Source organism: Pollachius pollachius, assembly GCF_949987615.1.
Source record: "Pollachius pollachius genome assembly, chromosome: 4".
Classification (NCBI taxonomy): Eukaryota; Metazoa; Chordata; class Actinopteri; order Gadiformes; family Gadidae; genus Pollachius; species Pollachius pollachius.
The window spans coordinates 10,003,751-10,020,814 of NC_136937.1; the positions used below are offsets into that span (position 1 = coordinate 10,003,751).

Below are 17,064 nucleotides of genomic sequence, written 5' to 3' on the forward strand. Positions count from 1 at the left end.
AATGCCCATTGTCTTTACTCAATAGCATTGCCTGTATTATGCATATGAATGACAAACCGTTTTAGTGTCATGTTGGGGGGTTTATTTGTCTGCTGTCCCCCATTTATAGCATCACAACCAAGTAGCTAATTCCTTCATTCCCCACCCATCGGTCCAACCAACTAAAATAAACCGGTTTTGAATGCGTACATGTTGTGGAGCCACTCCACAACATGGATTATTCCTGTGTAGATTTTTAGAAAAACAACTAAGTAGTTAGGTTAGGTAGGCCTACACTACACAGAGCTGGTGATGGGAGAGACAACACGAACACACCTAGATAAGTTCCCTATATTCAGGTGGTCGTTTTCTGTCAGATATGGGTTTGAATCCTTTCATACATTTGTATTCTTTTTATTTAAACTCTCCACTGAGGAAGGTTAGAGTAAAGGATGGTCAAGTCTAGGTACAACTTTGAAGTTTAGGATTAAGGAGTTTTGGTCGTGGTTCCATTCAGGATTAAGAGTCATTATATTTATGTCAGAGATGCTAAAGTTTAGGCACTGGTTACGATGCCAGGAAATGACAATTTAACAAAAAAGAATATAATATACAGACACCAGTGTGAAATTTGGTGAAAAATGGCATGTTCACATGGAAAGCCAGTTAGTTTCAACAGCACGAACACAGAACAATCATATTAATTAATTGGCAAACATTTGTATGATATTAATTTAGTAGTGCATACTTTCAAAGCATAGGGTTACAAGGACGTACATTGCAGTAGACAGGGTTCTATGTTGTGATTTGAGTATACATACAAATACAGATATGCATTTTCAACACATTGGAATCAAATGCCAGACATGGATGAATAAAGCAGGTCCATAAACATTAGGCTAGAAGGCTGAATATTTGACCAATAGTTATTAAATTAATTTAAATTTCAGGAAACGCACCAATTTAGATTTACATTTACATTTAAGACTAAGTTACATTTATACTGTGTTTATCTCTCCAAATATACAAAAATAAAGTACAAACTGTGCAAAAAGTCTTTCAAAAAGGACAGAAGATTGTAAAAAGGCTTTGATGAACTGACCGGAAAGACACACACAAACTGAAATTGGCACTGACTTGAGGGCAAATAATCTACGGTCACGACAATTTGCCATTATCCAGTTTGCAATAGTGCTTTAACTGTACTTTTATCACCAAATTACCCATTTCTTTATGGTTTATTGCTGTATGCCAATGCAGCGCAACAATAATGAAACATACATATTTCTACCGAGCTCACAGGGGACACTTTAAGAGGTTAATAAATTACCAAGTGCATGTAAACAGGTTTGGATTCAAGTCATGAAACACACAATTCTGTCCGGTCACTTTGTGCGTCCGTCCATAAGGCTCCAGGTTCGGTTAAGGTTAGAAACACTGGCCTTCAAGACAGTCTGATTAAAAACAGTGACAGCACGAACAACCCCTTACACTTTGTCATACCACACACTACAACAAGTCGGCCCTTTCAGTAGGCCACATCCAAATCCGTTAAAGCTTGACTAGGAGGAACTCTACTACGCAAAGAATAAGAAGAGGTTCAGCCGTGGTTGAAATGTAGCCGTTCAAACAGCGTCCTCCGAGGCCGGATCTACTTGGAGCAGGACGAGGGGTCCAGGTGTTTCAGCGCCCCGCCCACCAGGTGAAGGCTCCCCGTCACCAGGACGTGGATCTCCCTCACCTCCCGCAGGAGCGCGGCCTTGGCGGCGACGCTGGGCTTCACCGGCGCCTCCCGCTTGTCCGCGTCCCGGGACAGGAGGACGGGGTCCCGGCCCTGAGCGGCCCACTGCAGGGCGCTGAGGATGCAGGGGAAGACCAGCGCCTCGGCCCCCCGGCCCGGCGCTGGGGACAGGCCAGCGTCCCGGATGAGGAGGGGCCCGCGGCGACCCGGCGGAGAGTCCCCGGCGCCGTGGTGCCGCCGCCAGCTCCTCTCGTTGTCCAGGCAACGCCTCAGCATGTTCTCCACCGACACGTTGAAGTTCTGCTGGTCTGCGGGACGAGAAACACGCCCACAAGAAGCTCAATAGCTTTCATATTTTCTTTGATATTTGAGTAATTCCTGCGTGATCATGTTATTATCCAGCATTCCTTACCTGCGTTACACGACGCGATGGCCTCGGTGATATTCGGGCAGAACACAGCAAAGTCGAATTGGCATTGCTGAAAGAGAATAGAATATTGACATAAAGCAAAACCAACAGCTGCTCAAAGAAGTGTGATCAACAGTAGAACAAATCAAACTTTTATTATTCTTCATAATCTTCTGATAGTGGTGGGTGTGTGTCTTACCACCAGTAGTTTTAGCATGGCGGCCGAGTCTCTCTCTCCTGTGGCGTTGAACACCAACACTCGTGCAACTGGGCCACTGCAAAGCAGCAATACAGCTAGTTATACTCGCTGAAGTCTTGAACCCGTGGATGGATTGGATTGCTAGTATAAACCCCATTTCTTCTGCTATATAGCCACATTAAGGAGAACAATAAAAAATGTGGCTGATGTTTATGATTAGCATCATAAAATCTTGATGTAGGCTATTCCATTCTCCTTTAAGGATTAGAGGGCGTTGCTTTACTGTGCCCTAACCACATTTAATTTGATAGCCGTCTCGTGGGCCAAAATAACCCTGACCAATGAACTTTTATTGATACGGCAAGCAATCAAGAGTGCAGGTTTTCTTTGAAGATGTTTTGAAAGGAAAGCTACACGAGCCTGCTAGGTGCAGAGCTACTCTACACAGTGGAGGTGGTGGGAGAGACCTTACTGACTCACCTGAAAGAACATGTGCTCACAACAAAAGAGCTATACTAGTTTGGCATCTAAATTCACGACATAGGCAACTGGTATAGAACTTCAACCCAAACCACAGCGTTTCATGTCTCCCGGACCAAGCCTTTGTTTAGATTTGCATCCTTTTCGTGACAGCCGAAGAGCTTTGCATAACGCGCAGGATGCAGGGAGTGGGATATCTGGCCTTTAGAGAACGTTCCCTTTCCGCTCACCTTGCGTTCCTCTCGCAGCGCACCGCTGCCTCTTGGAACCAGCTCACGCAGGCCTGCATGCTGCGCGTGGTGTGAGCTCCGTCCAGGAAGTAGGTGACCTCGCCGTTCTTCAGCGTCTGGGTGCGACCCGCCCACACCGTGTCTGCCAGCCCTGCACACGTCAAGGTGGAGCGACAGGTCAACAAACATACACATGGGATGTCTAAGCGGGTTACTTTTTTTGGGACATCTTTCCTAAAATTACTCGGCGTGGAATATGCACAAACTTGCACACTAGTGTCAGCCAAAAGCATGACGTATGAGTTATTGTTATTGTGATATTAAATTAACTAATCATTCCAAGAGCGCTAATAGAAGGGATGCGCTGCATGTGATTACGGAAGCACAGAATTTAAATTATGACAAAGTAGTTAAAATGATTAATTACCATATTGCAATTGAAGTAAACATTTCATCAAAGGGACAATTAGAGTGGCTGCCAACGCTGAATGACGGCCAACAGACTACCACAACTCCACTGCTGACAGAGTTAGTAGTAATAGTGCGTTACCTTTGGTCATGATGGGGCTTGGTGTGAAAGGAGTGGCCAGAGGGACCCCTGGACCCTCCAGAGTGGTGGAGGGAAAGTTCTGGTCTGTAGAGAGAGAGTCAGATAGGATTAGGATTAACAACAGTTTGAAGCAGTACTAGTTCAACCCATCTGAACCAACAACGTCCTTTCTACGACATGGAAACCGATCCAAACATGAAGTGATGGAGGTGCCCGCCACATACTCTGCAGACGCCTCCTCTGCAGCCAGGTGTGACTCAGCTGCAGGGCCAGGGAGGCGTTGGAGCGCTGATGCTGTCCGGCCAGGCCCAGCTGCAGAGGTCCACAGTCCGTCTGGTAGTCCTCCAGCTCTGGACAGACCCACAGCGGACACTGGAGACAGACATCAGGATTATTGATTGAATGGCTTGAAAGGCACAGCATGAGTCACTGACTGCATCTGGCACCCATTTGTCTGACTATTAATGTCTGTCCAAATGCCACATAAGAAATAACTGAACAACTATCCCTTTCATCAATTGATTGTTCCTTCTTTTGAATGCAAATACAGAAACAATCTACACATTACATGAACATATACAGTAACTTGCAACACAGAGTAGACAGCTGTATGCCTGTCCTCATCTACCTGGTCTGCTTGATGTTGAGCTATGTTTTGCATCAGTTATATAGACATTGCAGAAATTGTATCTAGTGTTTTTGTTCCCTTACCTCTATCTCTGTGGCTCTCTGTTTCAGGACCGCCATGGATTCTTCAGGCTGCTTGACCGTGAAGGCTGGAACCTCTGGCTAACCATGGAAACAATACACATCATCCTCTCTTAGACCTCCAACAATCAATCGATGTCAAGTCTTTTTATACCATGCTGACTGTCATGGAGTGGAACCCTCTGAACGTTGTACGGGGAACCTACCTTAAAGATTCCTCCTTTCTGCCAAGCAATCTTCTCAATGGTATCCCCGAGAATCTGAGTGTGGTCGATACCGAGAGATGAGACGGCACACACCCATGGTTTCCTGATGGGAGGGGTGGACCACAAGCCATTCAGGAGGGAACAACAGAGTATCACATTCTGTCCGAACATTCAGTGACTGGTTACGGCCCAACCCTCTTCTAAGTGGTTTGAGTTGTAATTCCAAGGCCTGATTTTGAGCGTAGTCTTTGTTTTAATGTTTACCAACTGTATTTACACTCTGTAAGATTGTTGAATCATTTTGTACCAGTAAAACTGGCTGCCATGTTGTTAATGCAGACAGAATGGTGCACTGCACACACTTACTTTATAATGTTGGTGCAATCATAGGCGCCGCCGATTCCCACTTCAACTACCGCCAAATCCACCTGAATCCAAACAATGATGGATGATGCATGTTAATGACTGGGGAATTGAGGAAAAATGCAGTTAACCCATTACAGAGTGCATCGTGTGATGCCCTAGGAAAATTGAGCTCCTACGGTTACACTTCAATAGATGCATAATTAATAGACAAATAGAAATGTTGGGATCCTAAACGTATTGAATACATATTCAACGGAGACGTTTCCTCCTAGCAACATTAATATGCACACATACCTTCTCCTGCAGGAAGATATGGAAGGCCAGAATGGTGAGAAATCGGAAGTAAGCGGGCATGCTGCCACTGTGCGCCTCCTAAGAACATCAAAGAAAGCAATGTAAGAAGATCAAACAGTTTCCGTTTTTTTTGAACATTTATTTTATCAGGAAGACTCATTGAGGGTGTAAACTGTTCTGATACAATTAAATGCATATACAATTCTCAAAAACGAAACCATAATAGAGAGATGCCTGAAAATAAAATAAAAACACATATTGACAAAGTTATCTGCAAGCCACATTTGAAAGTTCTGTAACAAGGAAGAAAGGAAAGGTGTCTAGGGTCACAACTTGTTTCAGCACATGGTCCGGAATGCATAGGAAGACATAATCAGTAGCACAAATGTGTATCCCAACTATTGGAGCAGCCACTTGTTGCACAACTCAACGCTACTCATTCAATGTGTGGGGTGTGTTTGCAAAAGCAGACAACAGGAGGTGAAGTCCAAGTAACAGTGTAACTAAATAAGTTACCAAAATCTGGAAGCCTTCCAGCTTATCTGGCTTGGCTTAGTACTTTATTTACCCGAGATTGGATATTTTCACGAAAGGCTTGCCAATGAGGTTGCTATTTCAACACAGATATGGCTTACTTACATGTTTAGCAGGGGTAACAAGAGGTCACTAGGCCTGCATGTTATACGGTAACAGCTGATTGCAAACAGGCACTCAAAGTCAATGGTGGTGACGAAATGTGAAAAACCGTCTCTGATAAACACAAAACGCTGTTGCGACGAAGATGGGATTTGCAAATGTTAAACACTGAATACTACACCGATACTACAGTTTAAAAGGAGGATTTGCCGCCCTTTATGGTATCACAGTCCACTTCATTGATGTTAACCCTTTTGATAATGAAATCAGCTAATTGACAACGTAGCCCAAGACTTTAAGCGGTCACAAGGGAACGTCACATGAGGCACTGATCCACATGCCACTGACTCCAAGTATGAGCTTGCAGAACAGGACCTCACAAACAATAGAATAATGATTGGTATTCTGATCATAAAAGGGTCTTATTCAAGCAAGGTTGATCAGAAAAATGCATACATCAGAGAAAATCAAAGATGAGAAATGAACATGAATGATCAGTTTGAGGAACTTCTTCACAAATTGAATTTTCCATTGAAACAGGTACAAGAAAAACAGATTATTTTCAACACAAATTGCCTGTGCCCACCTTTGTTTCATCCAGTCTTCCATAAATCTGCCAGAAATACTTTGTGAAAAGCTGTTTTCCAATTGGCTGTCCATTGATGCGAATCCTCTCCCTTACTTCAACCAAGTGTGGTGAACTGCAAAAAGGATAACAATTCTCACATTAGGACAATCCCATTAATATTCAAATCTACATGCTCAGAAACATTTATACAACCAGAAATTATAAGAAAAAGGCAAACCGGCAGCCATCGTTGCAATTAAACAAGAGCTGCGTATGAGAACTGACCAGATGTGAGACATTTCTATTGAGTCATTGTAGCCTTGTGCATACACGACTTCAGCCAACTGTGCCCAATGGTCAAATCCAGAATCACTATATACCAGGTACAAGTGTTGGAGACAGTATCTTTTTTTAAGGTGGTGTAAAGCATCTGGGCTTGATAAGCATGATACATACAAAAAATAATAATTAACCGACACTTTCTCCTGCATCATTCTTATCTCATGCAACAACAGAATGATTCCTTATCATCAATGTTGGACACAAAGTTATGATAATTTGTTTTGACCTATGAAGATTCTGATTAGATGGTGATAATGTTCATGGAATAACAATTTAAAAATAACCATAAAAAATAACTAGTAACCTTGGACTGGGAACTACAATACTGGTTTATACCTGTAAAATCCTGTGCGAAACCCGTAGCTTCTGAGAATTTGCTCTGTGAAAGCACATGTTGATCCCTGAAAAATGTACATGAAAGACATACACTTTAGTGTTGCTTCGCTACTAGAGAGGGCATGTAAATTGCGTAGCCCAACTTGTCCCATGCATATCCTATAAGGAGAAGTCAAACATTGGGTGGCCTGTTCCTAATATCTGTTGGTCATAAATCTATCTCTTTAATGTTTAATTTAAAGACCATACGACTTCTGAGGGGAATTCACTCACCTTGCCCTTTGTCCCGGTCACATGAATGATATTGAGATTGTCAAGGTCTTCCACCTTTGCAAAACAAACAAATTAGTTGAGACTGATTAGCAAGGCAGTTGTAATTCACTCACACACACACACACACACACACACACACACACACACACACACACACGATTAAAGATTTTTCTACCGTGTTCTCTAATTCAACAGAGTGCATTTAAAACATGTTACTATGATATTGATGCTTTACCACAAGGCCAGCTCGCTCCAAGAAGCTCCGCATAGCCACGAGTTGAAATTGAGGGTTCCCACGCTCTCGCCGCACCTGTTCCAGGGCACTGGCGTTGGTCTGAAGTGTGTTGAGGGTGCAGATTGCATCCTGTATATCATGGTAAATGAGAACATGCATTATTCCGTGTTAAAGATACAGCAGCTCCGCAACTTTAGCTGTTATCAGTGGCCAAAAAGTGCGACATACCAAATGAAAAAGCTTAAAAAACGAAATGTAGCATACCGCTGATTTCCGTTTGTTTATATAAGCATCGACTTTTGCATAATTATTTTAGGAAAAGCGGTTCAAATTGATATAGGCTGATGGAGTCTACCCAAGAGCTGACAATAAACATTTTTTTCTGTTCGTCGGCTAAAATGTTCAACTTGCCAGCAAGAACGGTAAAAATAACTACTAGGATTAGGCAGAAAAAACAACTATAAATACCTGCCACGTGTTTGCATAAGGTTTGGACGTGTAAATAATACATTGATCATGATAACGATTAGCTAAGTTGTGTTGAGACAGCTGTTGTGTAAATAAAAGTCGTTTAGAGGCTTTAATAGTTACTGAATAGAACAAAGTTAATGCGACATGCCATGGCCAAATGAGCCCACAGCCACCATATAATATCCACTGGAGATTTGAACTTCGGCTAGCTTAGTAGCATCTTTGCTAGGGTGCAATAAACTATTTTTAAATGTTGACAAAAACAAACAGCAAACGTACCTGGTACTCCATTCCTGGAAGCTGAGGGGCTGTCTTGGTGCTCGAATATTTCGATAACAAAGTAGCTCCGTTTGACGCCTGTTTCTGCTGTCGGAACAGCGCGGCAAACCCGGAGCCTCTGAGCCGCCACATGCGGGAGCAGCAGCACACCATTCCCGGGCTCGGCGAACACAGGAAGCCCCGGCCCGACTGGGCAGGTCCCTGTCAGTAACGATCGCAACGTCACGGCACTGCCCCTCCTGTGGTTGGTCGGGCTATGCCTACATCTTTTGTCGACAAGCCCATATTACAAATTACTGTTTGCATTGCACGTAATGGTCCACATCAGAGCACACGTTAAGTAAACATATGACATGTGGACACGCAGCCGCCACCTCCGGACATCACAGTGTGTGTGTGTGTGTGTGTGTGTGTGTGTGTGTGTGTGTGTGTGTGTGTGTGTGTGTGTGTGTGTTCGTGTGTGCAGCATGCGTGACCATGATATAGTGACAGATCCAAATGAGTGCGCGTGCAACGCAAGTGTACCAGTCAGTAGTGATGGCAGTCCTACACTGAAGCTTCGACACTTGCTTCGTACCATTAACTACACTAACCATAAAACCACTGCTTCGAAGGTTGCTTTGACACGGAAAAATCACGTGCCATATGACGTCAGAAACAGCAACAGCTTCTTTCTCTGAACGAAGCGGCGCCACACACTGCCACTGCAATTGTAGCGCCTTCAAAGCATAACATTTTTAATGCACAACATTGCGAAGAGAGGTCGTTCTAACACGTGGGAACACTTTATTCTGATCAGCAGTACACCTATCCACCACTGGAAAGATCCGAGGAGCCACTACTGGTGTACTGGATCAATCGAAAAATGTGTACCCTCATATCTTCATACTAGCGCAACAATTTTAATGTACGCCGGCCTCATCTGTTCCTTCTGAACGAGTGTTCTCCAAATCAGGGGCGGAGGCAGACTTTGTCTACATCCGGGGCTTAGCCCTGAGGGGGGTCTGGGGTCTCCCCCAGAAAATTTTGAATTTCTAAGATCGCGATTTCCTGCATTCTAGTCCATTTTAGGGTGACCTGCTGGACATTGGCAAATCCTAAATCCCTTCTAATACATAGCTTACATTTTCAGTTGCAGTGCCTGCTCAAGACATTAGGTATTTAATGGAAAGAAACAATAACCACTTAACTATTGACTTCTAGAGATTTTTATGTAAACTACAATGGCAAAATTGAGACTTAGATAAATTTGAGAGTAACTTTCAGTAGATTCAAAGTAGGATGGCAGCGATGATTTTTGTAGCGAAGCATTATCCATGCGCTTGCATGTCCTTTCCACTAGATGGCAATGAAAATTCAAGAATGGAGACCATTGTCAGCTAATGTACTGTAACACCTTTAAAGTTATTTTTCACCACCCCAATTTCATCGACACACCTTCATCCATCAAATGATGTCTTCTTTCCAATGTCTGAAGGTTTTTGTTGTGGGCAATTATTTGCCCAGTAATAAGGCTTAATGTAATGTATAAAGAACATGGTGCCAGGGTTGTCATAACTTCAAAAGCTTTTAAAAGATCCCGGGCTTTTGAAGTGAGATTCGGGGCTTCAGTCCCGAAAGCAAGCCCCCCGCTCCGCGCCTGCTCCAACTGTGGAGTTGAGAGCAAAAAAAGAAACAGGCTCAGTCCAAAAATTATGTTCCTAAATCAAAATCTTTGAGTATTCCCACATACCCCCTTGTTACACAAGCACACCCAACTTGTGCCATATTTTCCCAGCACATCCTAATTTCCCACGAGCACTCTTCCCAATAACAAAATGCACAAATTCATTAATCTTTATTTGTAACCCAATCACAATCTTTGCATACGTGTGCATGTGTGTATAAAGATACGTGTGTGGGTTGGTGATTTGGTGCGTGCCCATTAGATTTATGTCACTGTCCGTATCCCCCTTGCGTAGCGTGAGCGTGGAACCCTTTAGGCCAGGGCTGCCCAATTTTGGCCCCTGCTTTAGGCACATTGTTTCGAAAATGGGTTCATAACTTGAAACTTCAGTAACAGTGACCTCTCCTGGTGAAGTGCCAAGGCTGCAACTAAATTAGCCTGGCAACATAGTGGCCAGGAGGCTTTAAAGGCCTTTTTACGGTCCCACGTTCCCGCAATGAAATGACCACGCAGCCGCTTTGACGCAGTCGTGAACGTTTATGGTTCTGCGTCGGGTTTTAGTAAGCGGACCAATCACAGCCCTTGCTGCTGCATCGCCTCGATGGAAGGTTACGGTTTTTGGGAGGCGCACATCAGGCCCTTGCGGTGGACGCAAGGAGGGTCCGTAACCCCCTCGCGTTGCGTGAACGTGGAACCATAAACATCACTAGTGTTAAGCCAATTAAGATTGAGGGACTTCATTTATAGATCAAGTCAATCCTCCTCGCGGACTCTGCAGCCCGGCCGCGGGCTACGGAAATGCCAATATAAGCGAACAGAGCCGCACTGTACCGCAACAAACAGTAGCGCACACGACTGAGAGGGTTCGTTGGTTCTCGTAGCCTAGACTTGAGGGGATAACCCCTCCCTCCGCTTTCTTTAGACCGTTTCCGTTCAGGTTTTTTTCTTCTTTTTTTTTCAGGGGGGGGGGGGGGGGGGGGCAGCGGGGTGGCCAACCTCTGACCAGGGCGGGCCATGGCCCCCCCTGGCCCCCATGTGGCTACGCCCAGAGCCATAGAGAGAGAAGAGTTGCGACACTCTGTGATCTCGCCGGCGGGGTGTTCACGTGGTTCATGTAAGCCTGTATAGTTCCAAACACGCCGCGCTGCCATGTTCTTCTATGGGACTGACAGCAGCGATTGCAATATTGAATGGTAAATATAAATTAAAAAAACACATACCCAAGTACTTTTCTGACTATTGTTGCATATTTGTAAAAGTCAGCTTTACATTTGGAGTGGTAGGGTGACACCTGAAAGCTACTTAGATACATTTTTAAGTTTGAGGGAAAGCTTCACGTTCGTGTTGGCATGGGTAGCACTAGGCTACTGACTTTAGTGGCTTAACCTTAACTTTTACCTTACTACATCTGTTCTGAAATCAAAGACGATTCAAGATGTTCTTTTTTGCGCAACTGGACTACTGGATTTCCTTGATTTTGCTTGTAATTCCGATTCACTTACCGGTGGTCAGAGAGCGATTGAGAAAGCAGAGTAGCAACAGTCCATTTAGCATTTAGTTTCCAGGCAACTTCTGCTGACGAGGCAGGAGCTAACCACACAACCATGATACTTTTAAGCATCAAATATATTAAAGAATAACAAATCATTATGCTTGGATGAATGAAATAGTATTTTTTTATTAAACAATGAGTGAGACAACAATAATGTGTGTGTGTGTGTGTGTGTGTGTGTGTGTCCAACTGAAAAACAAGAACAAAGTAAAGGAACAGGGATGACTACATATATATTCATCCCTGTTCCTTCACTTTGTTTGTGTGGGTGTGCGTGCATATCTAACTTGAAAATCAAGAACAAACTGAAGGAACTGGGAGAAATATTATAAGTTATTAATAAACAAACAAAATACTCCACATACATCAGGCTGAGGTGAAGGATAGCAAAGTGCATCAGGTCAAAAGGAAGGATAACAATCGCAGCCAGCAGCCGTCGCCACCACCAGCAGTCGCCAGCACAAGCCGCCACCACTAGCAGCCATAGTCGACACCACCATCCTTCACCAGCTCAAGCAGCCATCGCCACAAGCAGCAGCCACCTGCAGCAGCAGTGTTTGCTGGCACCAGCCAGCTCAAGCCACCAGCAACCGCTAGCAGCATCCGCCATCAGCATCCACCATCAGCACCAGCCACCAGCACCAGCCGCCGCCACCTGCAGGAGAATGAAAATAATCAGACAAGACCTTGAATAGCCTGTAGGTCAATGAGTTTCCCCACACATGGCCAAATTGCTGCCAAGTTGGGGAAGGGGTGGACAGAAGCTTACTTTATGAAAAAAAGAATGACACTTCGGTCTGTGTAATAACATTTGAAAGCTCATAATGGCTTATATTTTTTGTGTGGAACAATTTGTATTCATATATGTAATCCAACAGCCTTTTCAAGGGTATAATTAATCTATAGCATCAGACACACAGTACTCAGCTGACTAGCTAACACCGTCAGGTTCAGCAGATTAAACCTAAATAAAACCCGTCGTTAATCAACGTTAATGATCATAGTAATCCTACATCAATAACTAACTAAATAAAAGTTGTCAGAGATTCACTACTGAACCTCTGGTGTATAGATCTTCACAGCTGGTGAAATCGAGCTGACAAGCAGGAAATGACTGAAAATCGGTCGTCTACCAAGATAAAAATATATATAATTACTCTGTGCACATACAAATAAAGATCAGTATATACATCATAAAGGCCCTCTGATATAATATAGAGAGTTGACAATTCAAAAGAGGTAGCTATTTAATCAATTTATCCCTGGAGATACCTTCACAGCTTGCAAAGTCGAGCTAACAAACTAGCAGGCAACCGGTCGTCTACTAAGATAAAAAAATATATGTATTTACGCTGTGCACATACAAATACATTTCAGGTTATGAATCATAAAGTGCCTCTGATAAAATAAACAGATGAAAATTCAAAAGAGGTAGCTATTTAATCAACTTACCTCAGAAGTAACTGGGCGGCCAGCAATGGAAATGAATGATGTCCAAAGCCGTAGAAGGTAGGTTGTTTGGAACTGCGAGGCTCCATGCCCCGGAAGCAGGCGCTACAACGGAGTCCAACAGAAGTGTCTCTGTTATATCTGTCCCTCTGGCTACTGCGCCCCTGAGACCTATGCATACCCTGCACTTTTATCTGCAGATATAAGTGCAGGATGTTTGTACGTATTGTTTCTCCTGATGTAACAGTTATTATCCGATGCTGTTCATTGTAGAGGCTAGAGAGCCTATTGATTAATTAAATGTATCCTTGATTAATTGATTCATGATTCTATGACATTCTATGATATGTCTCTCTTTCATAGTTTTATTTGACTCAGCAAAAGAAAAGAGTGATACAGATGTTCATAATTATATAGACATGTTTTCAGGTTATATTTATCCTATTAAATCCATTAATCTGTGTGGCACATTCGTTAAATCTTAGAGGTCTCTAAAGCATCGATAATTGCTGTGAGTAGGTTGACTTTTTAAAAACGTCTATAGTCTCTGTATACATTTCCCAGCTCCTCAACCCTCTGCTGGAACAAAATATTCATAACAGCGCCAATTTCATTCGCCAGACTCTAAAATCCTGTTCAGCACTAGATGGAGTTGTAGGGCCGACTCCACAAAAACTCCTAATGACAATTACAGGGCAAAAAGAGATACTTTAGGCAAAATAGCATCTGACTGTGATGAGAAAAACACAAACCAAACGGGAAGCTGCTAAGATAGTTTCAAAACTTAATAAACTAGAGACTGCATTAATGATGAACATTAACGACTAAGTTGTGGGGCCGGGAACTGGGTAGGATTAAGGTGACTGGTGATCATCTACAAAAAAGGGACATCAGTAACTGCGCTGAGTCTTTTGCACTGGTATGTTGTCACTCTGCGAGACCAGTTGAGGAGCATACTGGTCACAAGTTGTTATTGAAAAGCACTTGACATTTGAAGCATAAGAAAGACTATCGGAGCTTGCGTTGTTTGTTGTTGCATGCTTCTAGGGGCGTTTACCCGGAAAACCCAAAAGGAAACTCTACCATCAATGTCAGCCAGCGGAAACAGTTGTGGTGTCTGCATGCCGTCCAACCAGCAGTGCTTCCTATAAACAGGCTGAAGCTATACCACCATCAGAAAATACACACACACACATACACACACACACACACACACACACACACACACACACACACACACACACGCACACACACACACGTATGAACAAAAAGTGAAGTGTATGCACACAGACATGAATAAGAACAGAAATTTAGTTCATACCCACGCTCAGTTGAACCACATAGGAGAGATGAAAATGAGAAAACTAAACCATGGACAAAGGATTCCTGTGAATTTACAAAAGCCTTAATTTATTTTAAGAATGTATGACACTTAGGATCAAGGGCGTCAGTTTGTTTTTAGAAGTGGTGGGGACAATAACCATAAGCTTGAGTGTGGTTTGAAAAGTGGTGGGTACCCTTATGTAAGCTATTCATCCATTCAACGCTGCATTAAAATATGCTCTGCAGTGTATTGTCAGGTGTTGAAAAACCAGTTTGTGTTTTGGCTTGTTTTGCAAAACGACGTTGGAAACACCAGGGTATTGGCGCTCGGGATTTCGGATATGTAATACTAATACACACAGGACAAAGAAAAGTGTTGGCAATTTAACACTTATCTTGACATCAACAAAGTTTACCAGACAATCAATTGCAGACTGTAAAGGGGGTAGGCTACGAAATGAAACGAGGTACTACTGAGCATCAGCCTTTTGAAGAAGAGCAAGGGTTGCTGGTCGCATAATGTTATGCTGCATTAAAAAATTAAAAAAACAAGCACCCAGAGGAGAATTGCATGATCTGCCAAATCCTGACCACCAGTAAACACTCGCGAAGGACCAATTCACACTTCACTCGTTACATCATGAGCAAATTGCCCGCAAATAAAATCCCCTAGAGTTTAGATAATCACACAGCAGGTTATACGATATTTATGTCAGGATAGGCCTGAGCCTACCACTGGCTCCAAGTCCAACGTCAAATATTTCAATCAGACAAAACAACTCTAACCACATTGGCATAGCAATCGAACCGTGTGTAGCTGCTACTAGCTGCAATCTATATCTTGAGCACCAACCAGAATCAGATGATCACAATCGCTTAGGACCGTGGTGTGGGTAACCTAGCCAGGTCATCACGAGCAAACAAAACCAGCAGCAAAGTTTACGTAAACCAATTTCTTACCTTATGTGGCCCTCCACATGCAGGCTAGTTGATGTATCCATATTCCACGTTATCCAGTGTCACAAACATGCTTTTTACAGGAAGCAAAAGGACCGCCTATTTTCTGAATAAAAATTTCAATTTTGGCTGGCTGTCTTGAAACTTCTTTATTATAACGCTGTGTGTACAGACAGCCCACGTAGCCGCCTGCCCCCTCCCCCTCGCGATGATATAAAAACAACAAACATTCGCTATTATAAGGCTATTCAAGTGGATCCATAATGTCTAAGAGAAAAGCGGGAAGCGATATAAGATCCTTTTTCAGCAAGCAAAAATGCGCTGTAAGTTTAGAGAAATCTACAAATCAACTTGTTTTACGATGTTTGATATTAACTCGGTTAACTGCTAGTTCTCATCTACTGCTAACGTTAACGGTCAGCTAGCAGTTACACTGCAGTTAGCTACATACCGGCTTTAGCTAGTCTATGCTTTGCCTACTACAAATTTGTCTTCCACTTTTATTGGTTGAGTCACGCGGAATACCTTTTGTACAGTAGCGATTGTTTCTAGTGTTCCTGTTAAATACATATCTCAAGTTAATTCCATGATATTGCGTTAGCCTTCGCAAGTACTAGAAGTCATAAAAGCTAGCCTTCCAAGTTCACGTTCTCTCATTTCACAATGTTCGATCTGTATGCGCCACCATGGGAATGCACTCATGTCATTTTACAACGCCATGTTTCTACAGTGGCTGACAGTCGACAAATCAAACGACTAGATACCCAATTGCGTTTTTCACACGTTTGAAATCTGCGGATTTACCACTAGATGTCCCTATATGATTATCCATACTATTCATAAGAAAAAACAGAATATACCCTAAAACTATGCAAAAAACAAGTACGATTTACCCCAAATCTATGCTAAAACGTTAAATAAAAACCAAACACAAGTGCCAATGAATGTTTGTTTTATTTATGAACCATCTGTCATCAGGAAAAGGAACCAAGTGCAACAGAACAAAACAAAGAAGTGCAGGGACCGGGAGCTGTGGAGGTGAGGGTCACATAAGGAAAACTTGAACATTCAGAAACTATAACATGAAACATGACTAACAAAGTTTAACATTTTCATAAGGAACCGGAACTGAGTGGAACAGAACTAAACAAAGAAGCTCAGGAACAGGGGGTTGAGAATGTAAAGGTGCAGCAGGTGAGGTTTCTAAAAAAAAAAAAAATGCTATTGCACAATTTAAAACATACACTACAGACAATTATAGTGAAGTGGGCAGGGCTACAACTACAACAAATATTAAGTGCAATTATGAACAAAAAACATAAATAAAACATTTCAGGGAACTATTTAAAGAAATACTACCAAATTATCATCCATGTCACTGACTACATTACAGGAAGAGGTGCCTCAGCACGAGGGACAACAGGATAACCCTTCCCAAACAGAGGAAGAGCTCAATACCCCTGAGGATATTTTAGTTTCCCCATACCAACCAGATGCACAGCTAATTGAGCCACAAACTCTGCCCAACCGCACTCTCCGATTCCAGGAGAGCTGGTTCAAAGACTACCCCTGACTACATTACAGTTCTGAAATTAAAGGAGTTTTGTGTTTCTACTGTGTAAAGGCCTTTAAACATAATATTCCAACAATGGCCAGAAATACAGAACAAACCTTCATTTCCTTGGGGTTCAGGAACTGGAAGAAGGGTAGGGGGGCGTTCGACAAGCACATCAACAGTAAGGCACACATTGTTGCTGTAAACAAACACACACATACACACAACTCTGTCAGGATGCAACTTTGCAGCATCTCAGA

General features: G+C 42.9%; 1 protein-coding gene and 1 long non-coding RNA gene across 2 annotated transcripts; both read right to left on the reverse strand.

The window, feature by feature from the left end:
* Positions 1–440: 440 nt before the first annotated feature.
* Positions 441–10,560, reverse strand: LOC307074654 (folylpolyglutamate synthase, mitochondrial-like). Its single transcript, XM_079734904.1, has 16 exons — positions 9,740–10,560; positions 8,303–8,503; positions 7,553–7,681; positions 7,318–7,371; positions 7,045–7,109; positions 6,385–6,499; positions 5,163–5,240; positions 4,869–4,930; positions 4,503–4,605; positions 4,300–4,377; positions 3,813–3,960; positions 3,589–3,672; positions 3,039–3,189; positions 2,329–2,404; positions 2,133–2,199; positions 441–2,028 (listed from the first exon to the last, which is right to left on the reverse strand). The coding sequence occupies exons 1-16, from the start codon at positions 9,743–9,745 to the stop codon at positions 1,631–1,633; spliced, it is 1,815 nt and encodes a 604-aa protein (XP_079591030.1). The 5' UTR covers positions 9,746–10,560; the 3' UTR covers positions 441–1,630.
* A 1,230-nt stretch (positions 10,561–11,790) lies between these two features.
* Positions 11,791–15,757, reverse strand: LOC307075334. The gene is made up of 3 exons (XR_013811841.1): positions 15,253–15,757; positions 12,973–14,131; positions 11,791–12,175 (listed from the first exon to the last, which is right to left on the reverse strand). It is a non-coding gene; the product is annotated as an uncharacterized lncRNA (long non-coding RNA).
* Positions 15,758–17,064: the final 1,307 nt, after the last annotated feature.

Coding starts and splice junctions, on each gene's coding strand:
- LOC307074654 (XM_079734904.1), bottom strand. Junction 7,110..7,317: donor TGACCGGGACAAAGGGCAAG/GTGAGTGAATTC, acceptor TACATTTTTCAG/GGATCAACATGTGCTTTCAC. Junction 2,405..3,038: donor CGCTGCGAGAGGAACGCAAG/GTGAGCGGAAAG, acceptor GCTGCTTTGCAG/TGGCCCAGTTGCACGAGTGT.